General features: G+C 27.4%; 1 protein-coding gene across 1 annotated transcript; it reads left to right on the top strand.

Moving 5' to 3' along the window:
* Positions 1 to 1,546: 1,546 nt before the first annotated feature.
* On the top strand, positions 1,547 to 15,259 carry LOC129958355 (arfaptin-2-like). The gene is made up of 6 exons (XM_056070785.1): positions 1,547 to 1,658; positions 4,541 to 4,782; positions 5,187 to 5,350; positions 6,509 to 6,852; positions 9,524 to 9,698; positions 12,620 to 15,259. The coding sequence occupies exons 2-6, from the start codon at positions 4,551 to 4,553 to the stop codon at positions 12,770 to 12,772; spliced, it is 1,068 nt and encodes a 355-aa protein (XP_055926760.1). The 5' UTR covers positions 1,547 to 1,658; positions 4,541 to 4,550; the 3' UTR covers positions 12,773 to 15,259.
* The last annotated feature ends 8,284 nt before the right edge of the window (positions 15,260 to 23,543 follow it).

The following is a 23,543-nucleotide window of genomic DNA, read 5'->3' as shown; positions in this document are numbered from 1 at the left end:
AAATTCTGTGAAAGCATAAAAGTGTTTCTTTCAACTCCTCTTTATATCCTATTTAACTTCTCTCTCTCTCTCTCTGTATATATATATATATATATATATCATGACCTTATTCTTGTTTATTCATTCAATATAATTTTTATCAATGTAACTTTAGCATTTAAAAAAATTTCATAAATGTCCTGCTTTAAAAGTACACTGTTCAACATTATGTTTTTATTAGTGATAAAAAAAACTGTTCTTTAGTATCTAGGATGTTTTTGTTGAATAAAATTGATTTCATCATTTACATTAACATTCTTGTCATACTGTGTTTATATTATTTCTAAGTGTCTAGAAAAATAAATGTTGATAAATAGTAAATAGTTTTTTGTATTAGTGAGTACATTGAAATATACATTTGATCATATTTTTTCAAATAATTATCACATATACTTTATCTCTCTCTCTCTCTCTCTCTCTCTCTATATATATATATATATATATATATATATATAATATATAAATAAAAATTATGAAAGCGTGAATTTGTTTGTTTTCAGTTAATAATTTCTACAAATTAAAATGAAATTATTTATTCATAAGTTGCATAGATTTAAAAAAGGTATCCATACCTTTTATATTTCATAATTTGAAATTGTAAACATAATTTATTCAATATATACTAATTTGAGTTTCATGTTCTTTCTTCTAAGCAAACTGAAAACATCAAAGTCTCAATATTTATAAAAGTAATTACATAAGGGAAAAAAAAAAATACAATAATTTCATTAGTAAGCTTTAAAATATTAACTTATCTAAGAGTAATAATTATTTTTAAAAAGAACTAACTGGGGGAACTATATTCATAAAATTTAACATTCAATACTATTTAAATAATATGTAAAAAAGAACATATGTAATTTTTCAAAAACACTGCCATAGTCATTTGTCAAAATGTATCCTTCGGACAAAAAAAAGGGGGTGGGGGGATATGGGAAAGGAAAGAATAAAGCGGCACCAAACGAATTAAAAAGCGATGTTAATTAATTTTGCATAAACAATAATTCCATTGAAAATACTAATTAAAATTTTAATATAAGAAATAAAATTATATAACTAAGAAAATGTGGAGAAAATAATTCAAAATAATATCTTTAAAAAAAAATCAGAAGTTTTTAATAATTGATCGGATAGCTTAATATTTACTAAACAGTGTCAACGTTATCGGCAGACATAACGACATGCGCAGAACGGTTGAAAATTGAACAGAAGCGGGTTGTTTGGTACCTGACACGTGACCGTGAATTGACCCCATTGCACATTTCGTCTATAGTTGAAATTTATTTTAGTTTTATAATTTAATTTGATTAGATTCTAACCAAAACACTGCATTTTGAATAAATTTTCAAAATTTTCATCTTGTCTACCTAAAATGTAAGAATTCTCAAGACATTATAAATGAAAATAATTTTCTACCATTGATAACTGCTAATGTCCTGCGGTCTATTTCCCGTCCCATCGTTACTTCGATTCGACGTTATTGTTTATTTTTATTTGCTTGATGTGGCAACACCTCTTTGAATTGACGTTTCGTAGCAGTTTTGTTGTGTGTTGGGTGTATATGTTGTTGTTGTTGACACATTCCCCTTTATATTTGCATTATATTTACTTTAATTGGTGTAAGTAGCAGTTCTTTATTCCATAAAAGAATAATCTGGTAGAAATATATATAAATAATATGATTTGAATTTTTCCGGCTATATCCTGGACTCCGCCTTCTTTACACCGCTTAAAGATTCTTGGTTTTCCGATTACTTTATTTAATCCTTATTATTTCCGTAATTTGTTAATTATATAAAATTGCTTCTAAAATAAGTATGTTTGTAAAACTAAGACATTTTAGTTGTTTGATGAAATACTCAAATTTCAGTCTGCTTACAATATTTTGTAGTTTTGTTTTCGTGTTGTGTGTCATACTAACTTTTGCTTTTACCGTATGTGGTCATTAACAAATCTTCTTCTTTTAAAAAAAATAAGATAAAATTCATCCAAATTAAAGTTAAACGATCTGTTGAAGCCAAAAATTATCATATAATGTATAATAAAAATATGAATTTTGAAAGTTTAATTAATTAAAGTTTTGAGGAGAACACTTACCATAATATTTACATGTGATCATTGATGACAATACTCATTTAAAAAAGCACTATTACTTAATTAAAATTTAATATGCCAAACATAAATGAAAAAGAATGGATTTTAAATTTAAAAAGTAGGGTTTACTCTTCCCTTTTTTATAGTCAAGTTGTTTTTCTTAGCCTCAGTCTGTCTTTATATGCTGTGTTCCATAGAATCTTGGAGATAATCTTTAAATAATGCATTTATGATTATGAGTAGCCTTATTTATATTCAGTTTCAAATAATTCGTTCAGATGAGTTAAACATTTCAAATAATATATTTTGGAATCTACTCATATAATTTCATTAATATTTGATTTTTTAACTGTAATAAAGATAACTGAATTGAAGAATCAAATTTGTAATTGATACTAATTGCTTTGGTGTAAACATGTAACTATATACTTTGTAGCAATTAGTATTGTTTTAAATTATTAATAAGTACATTATTTTTATGTTTAAGAAATGTTTTCAGTTTTTAAAAAGTAATTTTATTTTTTAGCTATTTAGCACAATTTAGTTCATAAAATCCATTCAAAACTTAACAACTCAGCTTTTTACTCTTTCATCAGTTATAAAATGGTAATTACTGACTTAATATAGTATTTATCCTAACTACTGCAACTTTATGATTATGAATTAATATATATATATGACTTCAAATTAATTGATTTATGTTAATTCTCCATTATACTTATTCCTTAACCAAATCTAATGTGTGTTTTTTTCTAATATCAGAAATTTTTTCATATACTTGTGAACTAGACATATGATATTTATAAATGTAATGCTGTATTGAAATAGTTATGAAAAAGTTAGCCACTTTTTAAGCTTTTGTTATATATATATATAATGTGTGCCAATTTCTTTCTAATCAATAAAAAAAACATATAAGAATGTAATACATTTGCAGTAATGTAATACATTTTTGAAAGAAGAGAATAAAGGTAGTTTCAAATAAGATCTTCAATTAACTAAATAAACACTATAATATTTATTAATATACTGTATGGAAGAATTGATTATTTAATTACTTAAAAATATAGCTTAATAATAGTAATTTTAATTCCATAAAAGTTACGAAAAATTAAGCAAAGGAACTCTACAAATCATCACTTTATGAACTGCAGTTATGACTTAGCATTGTGCTCGTCTATCTAAATTTTGATTTTGCAAAAAGAGCATTATGAATCTTGGATCCTTTTTAAAGGATTTTGATAAAATCCTTTTTAAGGATTTGTTAAAATCCTTAATAAAGAATCCTAATATCAAAAGATTTTGCTAAAATCCTTTAATAATAGAAAATAAAAATTTAATTCCAATAAAATCTAATCTTAATCAAATTTTTGATTCTGTTATGCTAACAATTTTTATATTAATTGGTTCAAAGTCTCAAATAGCTAAAAAAATGAAGTTACCAAAAAAGTTTATGAAATTTTTACATTTTTTTATTAAATATTATTAGATGTCCTTAACTTAAACCATATGCTTTTGTGATTAATAGGTATTATTGCTGCCATATTTTTACATCTATTTGAGACAGGTAGTTTAATTTAATAGTTAATTGAGGTAATAAAAATATAGATATACTTTTTAGAAACTGTAAATAATTTCCAAATCTTATCAAAAGTCTATTAGCTATTCATGCTTTTAACCTGCTGATTAAATTTTTAAAATGTATTTTACATCTGGACTAAAATATTTGAAATTAGTAAATTTAAAGTTAATTGCAAAATAGGTATAAATCTTTTGTACCTGAATATATTTTGACTTCAAATCTAAAACAAGACAGTGTTCGTGAATATATTTTTAAGCAAATCATTATGAATTATCTTTAAAACCATAAATTGCTGTTGCATTCATATAAAATAACATGATGCTTCATTAATCTTGAGAAGATAATTAATTTCTTCATCTGCAAGATGTCTCAAATTTTGATCTTTATCAAAAACTGTTATCTTTTCTGGTTAGTGCATATTAAATCTGGATTTTCCGTCATAAAATCGCATTTGAACAGGTGTTTGGGGATTATCTTCTGCATCTGTTGAACCTAATACTATGCTGTAATTAATCTCCTTTTTGATTTTGTGTCATTTTGTATTAAATTTTATTTTTTGACTTTCCTTATTTATGGTAAAATTAATTTACTTTTTCATCCAGTGATGATTATGATTTGTTGTAGAAATTTAACTTTTTATGTGTATTTTTAAAATATAGTATAAATTTCTCGCTATTATTAGAAGTTGCCTTGTTATGCTTATTAATTAGAGCTTTTTATAGTATATATGTGGTTTTGCTATGTATCTCATGTGTATAATTAATATAATAATGTTTGAATTAATGTTATTTTTTAAAAGTAACTGTTAAAGTTTCTGTTTATTAGGCAATTCGTGATGTCAAGAACAGCCACCAATGGCCCTTCTGCTCTAGAAAATATCAGTCTTGAGCAAGATATGAAAGAAGTATTAAATAATAGTCCGACTATGAATGAAAGCCCAGATGCTGTTCATTCTGGATCTCCATCTCATATGGCCTCTTTTCGTTCCAATAATATACCTATGCAGCGTTCTGCTATTCCCCCGTCTTCACTTCCCACCACAGCTTCATGGCAACCAAATGCTCCCGGTATGGAAACTTTCATATGCTTAATCTTCATATCCTTATGTTTGTTAATTCTGTTCGAACTTGTGACTTCTGGCTTAAGGTGATGCTGCACTTGAGGCAAATTCTTAAATGATATAAAATTTGATTATTGGTATAGCAAACAATTTAAATAATTTTTATTATCTTCAATGATGTTTATTCTACAGGAATTCTGTATGGAGTGGAGTTTATCCCTTTTTAATAATCATTTGAAAAATATATTTCATTTTTAGATTTCACTTTTTTTTATGAAAATGGTTTTTTTTTTAATATTAATCCTTAATTACTGTATTGAAAATTATAATATATTCTGTGTTAATATTATTGCATCCATCATTGTACTGAAATTATCTTCTAATCTTTTATGTTTCCATTCCATGTTATAGCAAGCACCTCTGTTCCATTAAGTAGCCCAAGTCCTGTTCTAAATGGAGATGAAAGCAAAGCAAGAGTAGCAAAGCCAGCTCATTCAAAAATTGATTCTATTAAACAGTGGAGTATTTCTACATACAAATGTACCCGGCAGATTTTGTCAGAAAAATTGGGAAAGGTGAGCAAGTGCATTTATACTCAAATTTTGTGAGATGGTAGATTTATTCAGAGTAGTTGCTGCATGGTTTAATCATATATTGGTGATCTTTGGACAAGTTTTCATGAAAAGGGTTTAATCAGGAATTTTTATCTCTCTTGTGTTTCACTTCTTTTTCCATCCAAAACTTTATATTTTAATATTTGATTGAAGAAAGCTTCTCTTTGTATTGATTAAAGGTAATAACAGTTTTATTAATTGGAATGTTATTGAACAAAAAGGATTAAACTATATAGTCTTTAGACTAAGAAGAAAATTTCATCTGACGGAAGTTTGTATCTTGCCTACTCAGAAGTGAAGAATTGATATTTTTATGAAAGATATCGAGAAGCATCTAATGGAATAAGTTGGTAATTGCATAAATTTATATGATGTACAGATAGTATTGAGTTAAGATATGATTGAAGTTGTTGCTTATATTTACTGTATCAAATAGGATTTAACAGCAGTAGATGAAATTGATTGAAAGTTGAAAAGTGTTTGTAAACTTTTCCTAGCTTTAAAAAAATCAATTTAATGAAATATATTTTGCTTCATAATTGTTTAAAATAATTTTGATTTTAAAATTGAGTTGAGTAACATTGTGGTTGAGTTGGACAGGTATTTTCATGCACAAGACAAAGTTCTGAGAGTCAGTCCTATACAAAGCTATCAAATAATCTATGAACAAAATTCTTCATTGCTTTCAAAATGTATTAAAGTCTTGTAAAATGTGGATATTTTGCTTTGAATATTTTGGAATTGATTATTGTTCTTTACCCATAAACCACTGCGAATCTATTTATCAATATAATATCTTCAAAAAAATTAAATTTCAGTTTAGTAGGATGTTAATAAATATAATAGTTATGATAATATTAAATAAAATATTCATTTACTTTTTTGAAGGTAGTGTATTTTTACCAGTAGTATAATTCAAAATTCTTAAAATTCCTGCTTTGTAAATTTTTTTCTAAAATTTTCACTTTATTTTCTATTTTTCCATGTTAAAAATTGCTGTTTTAAAGTTGGTTTACTCAAAGGTAAGACTCTAAAATTTTAGATAAATAGTGAATGAATTCTAGAAATTTTCCAATTGTTTTCATGGTTTTCTAAGTTTTAATTTTTCCCTCCACTTAGGGAACAAGAACTGTTGATGCTGAAATGGAAGCACAGATCGAATTACTGAGAGACACACAGGCAAAGTACTGTAATATTCTGAGACTTGCACGTGCTCTTACTAGTCATTTCTATCACGTTGTTCAGACCCAGCATGCATTAGGAGAGGCCTTTTCAGAGTTGGCACATAAATCACCTGAGTTGCAAGAAGAGTTTTCATACAATGCTGATACTCAAAGAAGTTTAAGCAAAAATGGTGAAACTCTTCTTGGTGCTCTGAATTTTTTTGTTTCTAGCCTGAACACTCTGTGTAACAAAACAATGGATGACACTCTTCTTACTGTGAAGCAGTATGAAAATGCTAGGTATGTAAGTTTTTACATTTTTTTCAATTTAATATTCAGGTTATTCTGATTTAATAGATTTTTTTTTATCCTTGAATGTAAACATTTTTCTATTAAAAATCAAATAAGAAGATATGATAACTTTCCTTTTACAAATTCAATTATAAATTGACTGAACAAGTTGAAAAATATTAAACTTTATATTTGACTTCAATATTTGTACTTGTTTGCTAGAATGTAGGTTTATCATTTTTGCAAAATGAGCTTATTGATGACTGTTAATTTGAATTTGCAGTTACAGATGGAAAAAATTTTGTTAACCCATTCAGGACTGTGATCAAATATCCATGTTATGATCAAATATTCACAATTCACCGTAACGCGTTATCTTCCTGCTAAAGTCAGAAAGACTCATTTCATATGTGATACTTGTGAACCATGGAAAGAAAATCATGGATATTTGATCACAGTCCTGAACTGATTACCATTTATAGAATTACTGAAAAAGTTCATTTATCATCCATATGCATATTTAGTGCGGAATTTACAAGAAAAGAAAGCTGAGCATTCCATTGGAGGTGAGATTTGAAAGATTTGGTTTCAACTCGGATTTTCTGCTGATAAACTGAAGATTATATTTTATGGGGGAGGGGATAGATTTTTAGTGCACTGTAAAATTGGAAGATTAATGAAGTATGTATTCATATAATGTGGTATGTTTTAAAATCACCCCTTATTTTTACTGGCTTAATAGTTTTTTTTATACTCAAACATTCATTTAAAAACTTTCATATTTCTTTGAGAATGTAATAATTTAACATACTTTTTTGGAGGAAATCCTAATCAAGGTTTAGAAACCTAATAGTTCATTATACTGTGAGATATGATGAACCATAATTTGGATCTCACAGTAACATTCTTTCAGTTATGACAATATGTGACTGGAATAGGGATTTTTTTTTTCTTTTGCATCATAACATTTAATTTTGAAATTTAAAAAATGTTTTGAAATGGAAAAGGATTAAATTAATACTTTTGCAGCAAATTAATAATGAATGATGAACCTTAATTTTTGACAAGTATGAGTTTTCTAAAAGTAGTTTATCTCAATGTTAAAAAATACAAAGCCATGATTTTAGATTATGAACATTGTATAGTATGACTTAACAAATTGTTATGCTTTTGTTGAAATCTTGAGAGTGTTTGCATGACTGACCATTCCTGTTCACTCTTATGGAATTAGATCATTCCAAACTACATCGTCAATATAAAAAGGAATCGGTTGGAAGTAATTTGGTCTAGATAAGAAAACTGGATATTCAAACTGTAGTAGCATCTTGTCTGTCCATTATTATAATTTCATTTGGATTTCCCACTCACTGAATGCAAGAGATTAGTTGTGTGGAAAAGGGGATTTGCAGTGCTCCATAGAAAGTCCTAAGATATCTATCCACCTAAGAGATTAACTTTAATTAATGTGGAATAATTGTGAATAACCAGTCTAAGTGTATGGGTGAAATAATATGGAATGGTATGAAATATGTTGTGGATTGATCATGAGCTACTGGCTTAAGAAAATAGCCCACTTTTAAGTCATTTTTACAGGATCTGGGTATGATAATATAGGGTGTTCATTAATTATTGTCGGGGTTTCCGTACCTCATAACTTTCGAATAAAAAATATTACGCAAAAACCGATTACGTATTCGTAAATTACAACTCAAAGAAATTTATTAATGTTATTAAAGTGTAAAGCTTGCACTTTGTAGGCATTCAGCAGAAGGTGATTATGTATTCGTAAATTCGCTGAGCAAATTTTGACTTTTGATAATCGTGCGGGTTCTCCGAGCCCCATATTCTACAGTTATGTTTATTCACTTTTTCTGACACATGAAAAGTGGATTCGTCACTGAAGAACCATTTCGTAAGGTAATTTTCATCATCCTCAATTCGAGTCAAAATTTGTTCAGCGAATTTACGAATACATAATCATCTTCTGTTGAATGCCTACAAAGTACAAATTGTGCAATCTTTACACTTTAATGTCATTAATAAAATTCTTTGAGTTGTAATTTACGAATACGTAATCGGTTTTGCGTAATATTTTTTATTCGAAGTTATGAGGTACGGAAACCCCGACAATAATTAATGAACACCCTATATTGATCTGAATATACTGCATCTTTCAAAGCACATTATATATACTCTATAGGATATGTGTGCTTTGTTTTGGAAAAAATTATATACACATTCTCAATCCCTTGCAGTGTTAAAGAATTGGAAAGTCCAGTTTTTGATAATTTATTTGAAGTTTATTATTGATAATTTATTTGAATACCTTTTCAAATAATGCCTGTTTTAGAAGCTTAAATATTCATAAATTTTTCTTTATTTAGGTTTTTAAGATATTATTGCTCAATAATACAGTTTAAAATCCCATTTTGGTAATATTTTGTATTTTAGTAGATTTTATTCATCTCAGTTTTCTAGTAATTTTTTAAAAATTCATCTGGAAAATGGATTTAAAAAAAAAAACTATTAGTGACTCAGTGAATATGGTATTATTTTGTTGAAGAATTTATACATTTATTGGTGTTTTTTCTGTAATTAAATTGCATTAATTCCTTGCAGAATTTGAAATCTAACTCATTTCACCAGTACAAAGATTTTACATTTTGTACTTACTTTTTAGGTTAGAATATGATGCTTATAGAAATGATCTAGAAGAGTTGATGCAGAATAATCAAGGAAATGTTATGTCATCAAAAGTTGAAGAAGCACGAAGAAATTTTACAGCTCATAAGGAAAAATACGAGAAACTTCGAGCTGATGTTGCGATTAAAATGCGATTTCTAGACGAAAACAAGGTATGTTTTTCGACTTGAATTCTTTTCTCTTTAATTTCTAGATATATGTCTAAATTATAAATCCGTAATGCACAGTTGATATGCCAAAGAAACTATCCTGTAGACTTCTCTAAAAATGAGGTAAAAGATGAGGCAAAGCCATATCTAGTTGAATATTTAGTCATATTGCTTATAACTTTGTAGCTGATTCTGACGCCCCATAGAGATAAATGTAGAACGTGGCTAATGACAAACCAAATGAAAGGCTAAATTGCGACAAATCATGAATTAAAAGAAGCATAAGGCATTTTTTCAGAGGTTATGTCCTTTTTCTGCAAAATGCTTTACATGATGCACACCCATAATTTGATGCTATATGATTAATAGAGATTCTTGTTAAACCAAGTTATCTTAATAGTCATAAATTGACCTGTAATGCGTGACCTGTAAACCTGTTTCTCCCTAATAATTTTGAATTAACCTTGCACCTTGTACGGCTCAAAACGTCATAAAGGCTTCTCTGTTAGGCACAGAGAATAAAAGCTTCTCTCTTTCTTTTTTTAAAGCATTGCCTTGTTGTATACGATTTTGGTTAATACTTCCATTCATAACAGCTATCTGGAAGATGGTAACACATTAGATGAGGACTAAGCGTAGACTCCATAGGTGGGAATGGCTGTCCTAAAGTAATATTCACCGAGTTTGGAACTTAAATTAGAAGTTTAAAAATATACTAGGAGGCTCCACCCCCTGCTCGCCAACCCCCAGGAATTGCTGATGCAATTCCTGTCTGATTGCTTTGAGATACAAGCTCGCTCGCCATCTACTAAATCACTTTAGTCTAGTGACAGATATATTCAGATTCAATTTATTCCAAAATATGATAAAACAATGAAAGGAATAAAAAATGTAAAGCAAAAAGTAGACTCGCAAAAATCACCTGCTTCAAAGTTCTTTGTAAACACAAATAACCTTTCATTTAAATAACTATATACATTCACCAAAGAAACAAATAAAAAAAATGTGCTTTTCTCACAATTTTTGAATTTGGAAGCTATACTATAGAAACAAAATAAGAATTTGATATTTGCAAAAAAAAAAAAAAAAAAATGTCTGAAAGCAGCTATATTCAAATTCAGTCCATCCAAAATAAGATAAAACAATGAAAGAAATAAAAAATGTAAGGCAAAAAGTAAACTCGGAAATTGAACCCGATTCTCCTCTTGGAAACAGCAAGGGATAGACTGTTTAGACTTCAATTCAATTCACAATAGAATGGTTCAAAAAGCTCTTACCTGTCAGAAAGAAACTGGAGGCAACTAGTGGATTTTTCACATTGTATTCACACACAGCTAGCATATTTACAGGAAAGACAAACCCAGAGGGGGACACAGCACCCCCGGGCGGAAAATCTTGGACGAGGGGTGTAAATAAAGTTTCAACATAGACCATGGGATCACAACATTGGTTTAATGAAGAAATATTTTTGCAGCTGTCGCCTACTGGATAAATACAGATGTCTGTAGCAGGCGGTTCGCCATTTTCTGCAACAAATATCGCTGCAATTTCTATTTTGTAATAGGTTGGTTATATCTACGTGTATTTAAATTTCTAGTCTCCATGAAAACTATCCTGATATTTGTAGCAGGAGTTTTTTTTAATTATACGATGCATCTGCAGGTAACGATCGATAAACGGATTGATTGCTCTCAACATAGAATCAATCTTTCCATCACAGAGAGCAAACATTCTTCATTTCTCTCCATGCGTTTTTCGGTGGCCTTCACTGGTATCAAACATATAACTGACCATAACCTCGTTTGTTATGTCCATTGTATAAAGGAGAAACCATGTGGTATATCTGACCATGAATTCTATAGCAATATGGCCCTGTTCCAGAAGGAGGTTTAATTTGAGCCCCCATGGAAGCAAAAACTAAAGCAGAATTACATTTTCTTATATGCTTCCAATAGTTTCTTCCTTCGTTTGAATCACTGATCAGCAAGTCTTTCAATATTTACGGTGGATTCAACAGATGTTCCAAAACAATTTTTTTTTAAATCTATCTTGACAACATATCGTGTATTTGCCTATTGAATTTACTTCTTTTTCCCAGTAACGTGCCTGGCGAAAAGAACAGTCCTGACATAGCCCCATAATTATGTTCCTGTAGTTCAGAAACTTCGCTCCGTACACATAAACGTTATAATCCTATCTCGTTCACTCCGACCAGATCGTCTTATGAACGATTCTTGAACATTTTCATTGGACTTGTCTTCTCTTTTTAGACGATTTCGTTTAAAATCGATACGGCACGACTTAAACCCATTGTAAAAAAATTTCAAACCGATGCAGTTATAGCGTTCGCTTAAAATCTTATCAAGCCGCGTGTTAATGTTCCCGGTCGAAATGTAGCCAAACGGCGAGTATATAGATGAAAATACTGGTGTCAACAATCAGAACACACTGCGCATGCGTGACTTTTCTACTCCAATTGAGGTAAAGCAATGCAGATTAAAAGTTTTTAATTTCCTTTATTCTTTTTTATTTTATTCAAAAGTACTTAAGAATGAATCCGAAAGACCGATTAATTAACAATGTTTAATTTTAAATGCATCAAACACTAAAAAAAAATAAACAGAATCGTTTGAAGTAATCGGTCGAAAACATGTTAAGCCTAACCTCATTAGCGTGGGGGGGGGACTGAAATCTTACTCATTTGGCGGTATCAAATATTGCCAAACGGCGATTAACAAATTCGGCCTGATTTTGCGTCCACGTAAGCGTTTTATATATATATAGATAGATAATCCTACTCAAATACCAACAATCAGTATGTTCATACTGTTTAAATAATCTTCTTAATTGAAATGTGTATTGTTTTGCATCTTGATTTTTATAGTATTTCTTAGTTCTAACAAATGTTTTTCCCCCCCTTCTAGGTAAAAGTTATGCATAAACAACTATTGCTTTTCCACAATGCTGTCTCTGCTTATTTTTCTGGAAATCAAACAATGTTAGAAGCAACCTTAAAACAATTTAATATTAAACTGAAGAGTCCAAATGCTAATTCGCCATCATGGTTGGAACAGTAAATGATGGGAAAAAAATCTATTGTTCAAACTGCATTTTATTTATGAAATAATTGTAATAGAAAATTGTATTATGTTTCATACATAGACAAGTCTGATTAGAGCATAAAGCACCTGAAAAGTTATTTTGTGCTCGTACACAGGCTTGAATAATGTGCCTCCTGAGAAGCATACCAGATACCTCCAAAAGGCATTGCACTCTTATTGAGCAAATATAAAACTGTATTCATTTATTTCTCTTATTTTTATATACAACTGATTTTCTCTGTGTTTTCAGTGCTATTTGGAAATGAAAGTCGTCAACATTACTATTCTCTGCTACAGTGCCTTTTATTTTTTAAGTAGTAATGCTTCTCTATTTTGTTGTTTAATTTTAATGTCTACTTCAGACTCGACAAGAATATTTTTGTTTTTTAGCATTTAGTATTACATAAAAATATTTCTATTTTGAGTTTTTTTTATAAATAAAAATGCTGTGTAATAGAAAATTTTGTATAAAATAGTTATTATTAACAGTTTAATTGTTCCATTGACTGGATGTAACAATGTTGCCTATATTATTTCGAGATTTTTTTTCTAATTTAAACATCATGAAAAGATATAAATCAGCCACTACATTGTTATGCAATTGTATCAACAAACCATTGCATTATACACATTGTAAACATATCTTGGCTTCTTTCTTAAACATGAGATCTTAGTTTTAGGTAAAAAGCATGTAAATGTTTCCTTTTTTTATATACATATATAAAAGACTGATTCTTTGTAGATTATTGATGCATATGAATTATATTGTGTTGTACGAAAACTGCATTGATTGCTGTAAACATTAAATACAAAATAATTTCATCACTTTCATGTTTGTTATATGGTCTGGATGGTATTCCTATGCATGGTTCATTGATATTCCCGTGATATATTTTGTTTGAAATTATACTAGTCATATGCAGACCAAACGGTGATAAGCTTTTTTTATTACGTTTTAAGAGCTTTAGTGTAACTAATTGAGCTTATTTCCAGAAGAATATTATTTTCTGATTTCAAAAAGTCTGTACAGCAACAATACTCTGTATTAATTATTATTAACCATTCGTTTATTACTGTCTTAGTTGCTTACTGTTGTGAGAGACCAAATTATAAATATTTTTGAAATGTGTTTTATGTGCCATGCACTCATACAAATGTAAAAAAAGAAACTCTGATAGTGTTTTAATTTTTTTTTTCAAATAAATCACACAGAAATTTGTTAAAAACAATTAAATTTAAAATTTACCTATTCAAAATTTTTAAAAAATTCGATAAACATTTTACTTATTACTAATGCAACTTTTTTAAATTCTTAAATTAGCTATTTATTGCCTTATTAAACATTTTTTTTAATACTGTCAAATGAAATTTTTGCAGTTCCTTTGTTTAAATTTATTTCCAAAGTATATTAATATCAATAACTGAATCTTCAATTTTGTGTACATTTTATTTCTAAATCAATATTACAAAAAAAAGGAGGACAGTAACAAATCCAAATGTTTGAATATGTTATTTAAATATATAATTTTATAACATGTTCGTGCATTATGAATAGAAAGCAAAACACTATTCTAGAGTTTCAAAACATATATATGCAGTACTATCAGGTACTGTGTATTTGCATATGTATGCAAAATTTGTGTTTGTGTCTTTTTGTATATACATATAACCGTACATCTATCTATATATGAACATACATTCTTATTTGATTAACTTTTAACTATATAAATATCTATGTGACTTTAATAGAATGTAAATTATTTTCATTTTTTTTTTTTTTTTTTTGAAGATGGATTTATTAAATTTAAAACTTATAGGATTATTTAAGTTGAACTATTATTTCTTTTAATTATCCTTTTTTGCTTTGTCATTTTAAATAGATATTTATGTAAAAAATGTGATTGAAAATATTGCCTTTAAATAACCTTTGGTTTATGTTCTTTTAATTACTAAAAATTTTGCAGTATTATAATTTTAAATGCTGTATTCTGTCTTGTATATAAGTTTAAATAGCGTAAGTTTACACTTTTTATAAAATTTAGTTTTTAGTGATTCTTGGTATCAGAAGAGTTTCATACTTTTCTTGTTAATCGTCTTATAACATAAAATGTCTATTGTAATTCTTAAAATTAGAGTGATCTGAGCTGTAAAAATACTCTACATGTCTTTCATAACTATGATATAGTTTAGTTGCATGTGTTTTTATGCAAAGGTATAAATTTAGAGATATTTTCCAAAAAATATGCTTAGATATTTGCAAGCAAAAAAAATTAGGTATTGGTAAAATGCACACTTATTACAGTATGACAATACTTCCAGACAATTATTAAACTACTCTTTCCTTATCGAGATTTTTTCAGTCATTTGTGTAAAAAAAAGAAAAATTTGTATTCACATATAGTTTCTCTGTGCAAAATGCATTTTATTGATGACAAAAAAAAATAAATTTTATTTTTGTCTTTATTTCTTATATGACAGTTATCTTAAACAGAATATTTTTGAAATAATATTCATATGTAAACTATGTTTTATAATATTCACTTTTCGGGTATTTGAATGATAAAAATGTTATTTTAATTTTACAAAACTTTCTGTTCACGCTGCAATTTTTAAAAAATGCTTCATAAACAAAAAGGCATTTTCTCATGTTCCAATATAAAACTGATTAGACTCCAGTGCAGTATGAGTATTACTTTATCATGCTTTTTTTTTTTTATTCCCTCAAATACTTCCACTGCACTGAACTTAAAAGAATTTTTTTTTTTTTTTCTTTCTTTCTCCCGAGATACTATCGGTTTTTTCTAGCATTTCCAAATCAATTTTTTATTGTCCTGAAAACGTCTTTAAAGAGCCAGTATCTCTATGTAAATAAACATTCAATTTACCTAATAAAATCTTGCTTGCTAAATAAACATTTAATACAGCCTATGTTTTAATATCTTACAGTTATCTTTTTAGTACTGTGAACATTGTTGTTTGAAAGACTATTTCCATCACTATAAACAATGATAATTAATTTAAAAGGAAGAAACTGCATTTTTATATTTAGTCTATAATGCTGTAGTTCATATCGTGATTATTACAAGTCCTTGGTGTTTCATTTTCCAAATTCTTTTCCCTCCTAAAATTACCATTTTACTCCTGGTGACTCCGGAATTCAACATTGTACACTTCCACCGCTAAATTTACACATCTTATTTCCTATAAAAGTTTTTAAGAAAGCAAATTGGTATTAGGAAAAGAACAACTGCCAGAACATATAAAGTAATGCATACTGGAGAAAGGGAAATGGACAATTAAAGCACTTTGTGAAATGAAAAATCCTATTGAAAATACTTTTGTAAAATAATGTTGAAATTATATATTCGTTTGCTTGCGTATAAAAATTGAAAATTTGTTGTATTTAACAAAGAGTAGGCATAATTGCTTCAATTGGAAATATTTGTACTTGTAACTTGAAAACAACAGGAAACTTAATCTTTTTCCAGTTTGAAATGTACAAATAGTAGATAGTTACCCCAGCATTATTGCTATATGGCTTAGTTATTGATATTAAAGTTCTGTAACTTTTTAAACTACTGTGAGATGTAAGTTTTATATTTAATTAATAAAACAATTAATGATTGTTCCTGACCAGCATTTAATAAAACTGAACTTTGGCTGTTATTTCTCTATGAAAAATCAGCTATTGATTGAAGATGACAATATAATACAATATTACAGATAATTATTAATCAGATGGTCATTAAAGAAGGGAAGAGCAAATTTCAATTTGGATATTTTTCATTTGTGAAGTGTGGATATTTAAAAAGGCTTGCTTCTCCATAAGCTTACTAATAACCTTGTTTTGTTCCTTTATTTATATTCCCTGCCACAAAAGAGTCATCACAATATAAAGGATAATGATAAATTGAGGTAGGGAATACATTTCTTAATGTAAAATTTATTTCATAATGAGGTATATTAAATTAATGCATTGATTAGAATGATTTTAAATTAATTCATCAGTGCCCAGCATCCTATTTATTAGACAGTCACATTTCAATCTCGTACCTAAACCGATCACTTGTTTATCAAATCACTGTATCCAGCATATACCACCCATTAATCAGATTATTAAAGTGTTTTCATTTTGAAAAAAAAATATTGAATTAATGTAAATCTTTATTTTTTAATGTTTTAAGAATTTTTAAATATATATCAGCAGAAATTTTTTTTTTTTTTTAGTGATTTTCTATCAAAAAATCTTATAAGTATGAAATTTTATTTTATAGTTATTTTAATCTCAAGTGTTTTTTTAACATAATTCTACTGATATCTACACTTAATTTTAAGTTGAGCATTAATGAGTTAAAAACTTTTAAAATTAATAAAGCATTTAAATTCTATTCAAAATCTAATTTTTTATTAATCACATAGAAGTTATGATATAGGAAATAATTTCGGAAATTTATCAAGTTTTAATGTCAAATTTTGAGCATTAGAATACATAATATTATAATACGTTTATATTTAGCAAGACAAAGAATGTGTCTATTAGCTTTCAAAATTCTTGGCTGGAGAAAGGGAAAAAATCCATCACAGATAAAATATAGACTGCCTACAAATTTTTCTTAAGCATATTTTCAAACTAGATCTTTTCAGCAAAAAAAAAAAAAAAAAGCAAAATATTTAATAAACCAAACACTGATAAGAAGGGATTTTTCCCCCCCACAAATTACTTCCTTAAATTCAAAGATTATCAGTCAGGAACGTATTCCCCCTCCCCCAATCGACTTTGAAGCATTCCATGGGAGAGTTGGTGCATCCAGAGGCAGCAATGTTTTAAAATGAGTATTTCTAGTACATGGGGCAGTGGTTCAGAAAAGATTGAAAACCTCCGAATTAACTGCTATTTTTCAGGGGAGTGTTTAATTCAAAGAAAGATAATACATTACTGAAAAACAAAAGTAATTGTTTATTTTCAAAATTATCAATTGACTTTAACAATAGAATGAAAAAAAAAAAATTCAAATAATCAGCATCAGATTTGATGCAAATACTCAACCCATTTCCTTTTCTCTTTAATACATGCATGAATTAAACCCAATTAGAAAATTTGAACCAGATATCTATCTGTATCATGAGAATTATAATTCAATGCCAAAACATAACATTGTATGTTATTGCATACATTGATTAAAGAAAAATTTTCCCCTTCATTCATGGGGAAAAGAAAAAAAAAAAAAAAATATTTATACCTTGCCTCTCCCAAACACATTTTCTTATTTTATAACTGCATTAGCATATTGATATTAATACTAAATAACCATAGGTAACGATGATACAGAATGTTTGTTTTAGTGCTTGCTGCCTGAAATATATTGATGGGCATTATGTTAGAATATATTTTGATTTTTAATCTGGTGAAATTATTAAGAATGAAATTTCTTTGTATTCAACTTTCTTAAACAAGGATCATTGTGTTTTATGTATGTGGAATTACATACTTATCTGATTGTTAAATGTTATAAATAGTGCAATTTTAAAACTCGACAACTAACACTTTATAAAGTTGGGGACCAAAAAAAAAAAAAAAAGTGAATATTGTGGTTACATTTATTTGTAATGTTCAAATGATAAATAAAACAACCATTATAACAATGAACTGCCTTTGAACATCATTGCCAAACTTATAAGGTAATTATAGATTAAACCTTCTATATGAAAAAGCCATATTTATAATAGATAAAATATTTTTGATAATGTCATTAATAAAATTATTCAAAATGATCATAAGCAATAAATGAATTTTTAAAACATTTAATCTATTTTGAAAATGTGGTTACAAAAATAAATATGATGAGGAAATAAATCAAGTTTCTACAAAGGATGCCTGTTATCAATGGTCTTCTCTACATCCTCCATCAAAGTAACTAAAAAAGAAAAGAAAATGTCTAGAATTTTACAATAACAGAAATTCTTTCACCTTTTCCATGATAAATATACATAAACATAGAACACTAAATAAGTTGAAATCGATAAACAAAAAGAATTACAGCAGATTACAAACTTAATAAACTTTATGAAGGCAACAGAATAAATACAACTTTCATTTGATTAAAAGTATAAAAGATAACAATATTACTGGATAATGAAAGATATCTGACTCAATAGAATCAGTCTAGAAAAAAAATTCACAGAAAAAAAAATTGCTTAGTAATCATTATTCAATTATTTGCAAAATTATTCCTGTTCTATTTTACAAATAAATGCTTCTGTATTCATTTTTGCTCATTAGTAAATGACTGAAACATTAATTGTAATAGTTTACACTGAATGGAAATTATTGTCACTCTTTTTTTAGTCATAATTCAACTTTAAAAAAAAACCCGACAGTGAATATTAAATTCTTCCAAAAAAAATGTTCAGTGCCATATTTCATTTATGTCTACGTATCACAATAAAGAATACTTAAAAAAGGAATGAATTTGAGATTTCCCATTGATGATATTTAAATATTTTGATAAATATTATTTACTAAAGATGTCACTACATCTTCAATGCTTTCTTATTCAAAAATAGGAAGAACTGCCAGAAATAGACATCAGTTTCTACAAAAATCTTCCAATCAACAATAAGCAGAAACATGCAACATTAAAAAAATATTCTTACACTATTTAAAACTGTTAAAAATTATTCTAACAATAGTTAAAAACTTAGAAATCAAAGTCATCTCTTAATGTTTCGATCAGAACAAACTAGTAATAACAAATGACAACATAGGGTAGTATTAAATATATTATTTAAAAGTTAAAAAGAATGACAAATTGTTTTTTTTTATATAAAAAAAGATATTTAATCTTGACAAAAATGGATGCTAGAATAGAAAATACATTTTTATTTTACTTACATTTAATATTCTTTTAAAATTCAGCTTTTGGGTGGGAAATTTTAAAACATTGAAAAAAACATAGTTCAATATCACAATCAGCACAGAAATAACCTCGTTTCTCTTCTCGCTCTTTTTCCAAAATCACAATTTTTTCTTTTTTTCAAATTTAAAATCAATACTTGTTGATGGGAGTAATTTCACTTTTTAAAAATGTTTTCCAGTCAGACTATTTTCATGTTTGCATCAGATATATTTTAACTCTACACATATATATATGTGTGTGTGTGATACACAGAGCATTAAAAAGCAAAATTTGTGGCTTTTTCCTGTGTAAAAAAAATCAATAAAACTTAACAACCAAGTAACTGACATATACCGGTTTTGCAGCGTAATGTTGTTACTGGACCACCAGAGTCATCTATTAGAAATATTGCAAATTAAAAATGCCAGCAAATCAATGGTTTTATTTATTTTTTTTAAATTATTAGAGCAACTCTTGGCTAAAATCTGAAAATTTCCACTTCCTGATTTCCTAAATGCTATGGATATTTGCAGACAGCAATAGAAAAGTTATAATTAGCTCATTTTTCCCATTAGAATTTACCGTTTATTCCAGGAATACACAGGGTAAAACAAACTAAAATTCTAGATTGCTCAATAATTCTACTTCAGAAATAAAAAATATACACAATCTCATTAAAACTATGTTCTACTTTATGCTGATTGCTTAGAGCAAAAGCAAGATAGAAAAATTCAGAGGAATGAACTTAATAAAAGTCATAATGAATAAGCATTGTATGACAATACAAGTACAAAAGGTACATCTTAATTTCATAAGAGCAAATTTTTTTAATGTATTGCACATTTGACAATCATAAAATTATATTTCAAGTATGACTAAATTAAGCAATACATTCAAATTAACTCTAATATTTAAAATTAAAATTCTAAAAAAACTCAAAGCAAACAAAATATAAAAAGGATTAGAAGAAAATCTCAACAAACTCAAATCTGGATCTATCAATTTAAAAATGTCAATTAAAAGTTAATTACTTTAAAAAATGTATTTAATCACATAAGAAACTGGATTAACTCATTTTTTATGAAATTATTTCAACAAATTGCATTTAAAATTTACTATTTTACATACTTACAAAACATAAGTAAACCGTTACGAGTAATTATAAGAATCATGATAACTCTTAACCACAGACAACATATGGAAAATTATTTGGGGTATTGTCACACGCTTCCACTATTTTTTACCTTCAGATTAGTATATTCTTTTTTATTCTTTATAGATTTAGCTCTTTTATGATGGACACCTATGGAAGAAAGTGCTCCCACAGGATGGGAGCTGACAAGTGCCAACTGTCCTTACTGGCAGGAGCATTTTCTCATGCTAAGTTTAGCACAATAACAATTTTGTAATGAGTAAAAAAAAAATCTATTTATATAGAAATGAAACCATTTTTAAATTTGTGAAGAAAGATGTCAATCATAATAATAATAATAAAAACCTTCCATTAAATTACTTGATATTTAATACTAAAAAATGAAAATACAGTGTTCATTTATACATAAATGAAAGCACTTAAACTAGTCCTAATTTATAGATTCAAACACTTTCTAGAGTAATAAAATCCCATGACAAATAGAAGAGAAATTAGGAACAAAGACTTCAAAATGAGCAAGTATTTCTTTTTACATTTGTAAGCATGCTTCTGCTTTACACTCACAAAAATCCAATGATTCACCTGACTGATTCAAATCCAACTTTAAAGAGAGAAATATTAATGTACTGGACAAATCCTTTGAAAGTAATATGGACTAGTAACACCCTCCGATAGTAAATATTTCATTCTAAAGTTTGATACATCCATGCAATGATCCTGCCAGACAAAAATATTTGCCATTTGCAAGGACAAGGCATTCAGCCCTAAGGCGAATCTAGTGCAAAGATACATATACACTGTTCGTCTTGAACAGATTAACTGACACCTATATAAATTATTAGAAATTTCACTTTATAAATTATTTCAATCTTAAAGCAAGCAGCATAAAATATAAGATATTATTTTTCATTTAAAATGCAAGATGAAATTTCAATATTAATTAATATTGGGATAAAAATTTTATTTATCAAATTAGTTATTGAAATGTTTAAATATACAATTGGCTAGGATCTATAAGCTAGTACCACAAAGTTGATCACTAATGTGGTAAACCAAATAATTCATCAAATCAGTAGATTTTTGATGTAATTGCCAGGAAGTTTTATTGCTGAATTGTATACTTACTACTTAAATTCTAATAATCTGAAAATTAAAAATACTTATACAAAAAAATTTCAAATAACAGAAGGAAAAAAAAAGCATTTTAATGAAACTTTTTAAAAAGAATTTTGTCTATTTATTCTCATGAAATGAATAATATTTACTCATTTAGGTTGAAGTGTAGTTTAGTGTGTCCCCGAGTTTGTCACCAATATGGCAACCCAACAAAACGATCTTCTTGCAACCCTAATGCTGGTTTGTCTCCAGCATTCCCCATTACTAAGAAATGCAGCCATATGTTAATTTCTGGCAATCAATGCACTTACAACTTTTTTAGTAAAAATTACAGGTTCTATATGACCAGAATAACATTTTGATGCCCACAATGACTTTTCAATTATAAGAATCTCATGTATAATAATAAATATTGGGAATGAGACTACTTGCGAGGAGAGAATGTTAATTCCTTCAACAAGCTGACTAGCTATTCAAGAAATTATCCATTAGATTTTAAACAGTAGGATCATGAAATTAATTTTTTGATGCAAAAACTTATGTACGTTCTTAAAGAACGATACATTAATGAGGATGCAATATAAATAACGTTACAAAATGTTTGACATCAATAAAATTAAAGAATACAGCACAGAATTTCTGCAAATCATGTCAAACATTAAAAAATTCACCAAATAAGAACTAAAGATTACAGTTAGGTCACCACATTTGGCAAATTATTACCATAATAATAATTACAGTTCGGCATTTGTATCATATTATTTAGTCAGGTCAAGTAATGGTTCTATAACAAATTTTAAGGATGATAAAGAATTCATATTTCAAAAATCTGGATTTAAGAAAGTACAAAATCTAAAATTCCATACCTATCACAATCACTATATATGTTTTAACAAACCTAATCTATTACACTGAAAGCACATAAGAGAATTCATACTTTATCTGAAAGGATGAAAATGAATTATACAAATAAACAATTAAGATTATTTACACAATACAATGGGAATGGTTTTTATGCAATGACATTAAAAAAATAATAATAAAGCAGCGATACCCGCCACTTCTAGCTGATAAATCAGATTTCCAAAATGGATTAAAAAAATTATTGAATATTAAACAGACTGTTTTTATGTTCAACACAAAGATAACTTATACTCTATTTTTTCAAGAGCTTTTTGTTAAAATAAAATTATTAGGAAAAAAAAATAACTTCATTATAAAATAATGCTAATTTTTAAGGCATTTTATACAATAAAGTACTTTCATAGTAAGTATTATGAACAATGTCATTCATTTTATGAACTAAAGAAGGTGCATCTCGCATATTTATTAAATGATAAATCTAAAATTAAAAGCATAAAATTTTTAAGAATAGCAATTAAATATATAATTGATAGTTTATAAGAATCAAAATTTTAAATTCTCATTAATTCTCCGAGTAAATCCATCCAATGAGTTTTAATAATTTAGAATTCTGCACTGCTTATTGAATCATTTATACAAGGTGATAAAAAATCCATTTATAAAAAAGTTTTGCCTTGATTCCAGGGTTTTCTTTCTGATTGTTAATATTTATGTAATA

Source organism: Argiope bruennichi, chromosome X1 (assembly GCF_947563725.1).
Source record: "Argiope bruennichi chromosome X1, qqArgBrue1.1, whole genome shotgun sequence".
NCBI classification, from domain to species: domain Eukaryota; kingdom Metazoa; phylum Arthropoda; class Arachnida; order Araneae; family Araneidae; genus Argiope; species Argiope bruennichi.
Note: the sequence above shows the minus strand (reverse complement) of the source record. Positions and strands in the feature narration are given on the sequence as shown.

Coding starts and splice junctions, on each gene's coding strand:
- LOC129958355 (XM_056070785.1), top strand. CDS start 4,551: ATGTCAAGAACAGCCACCAATGGCCCTTCTGCTCTAGAAAATATCAGT. Junction 6,853..9,523: donor AAGCAGTATGAAAATGCTAG/GTATGTAAGTTT, acceptor CTTACTTTTTAG/GTTAGAATATGATGCTTATA. Junction 9,699..12,619: donor GATTTCTAGACGAAAACAAG/GTATGTTTTTCG, acceptor CCCCCCTTCTAG/GTAAAAGTTATGCATAAACA.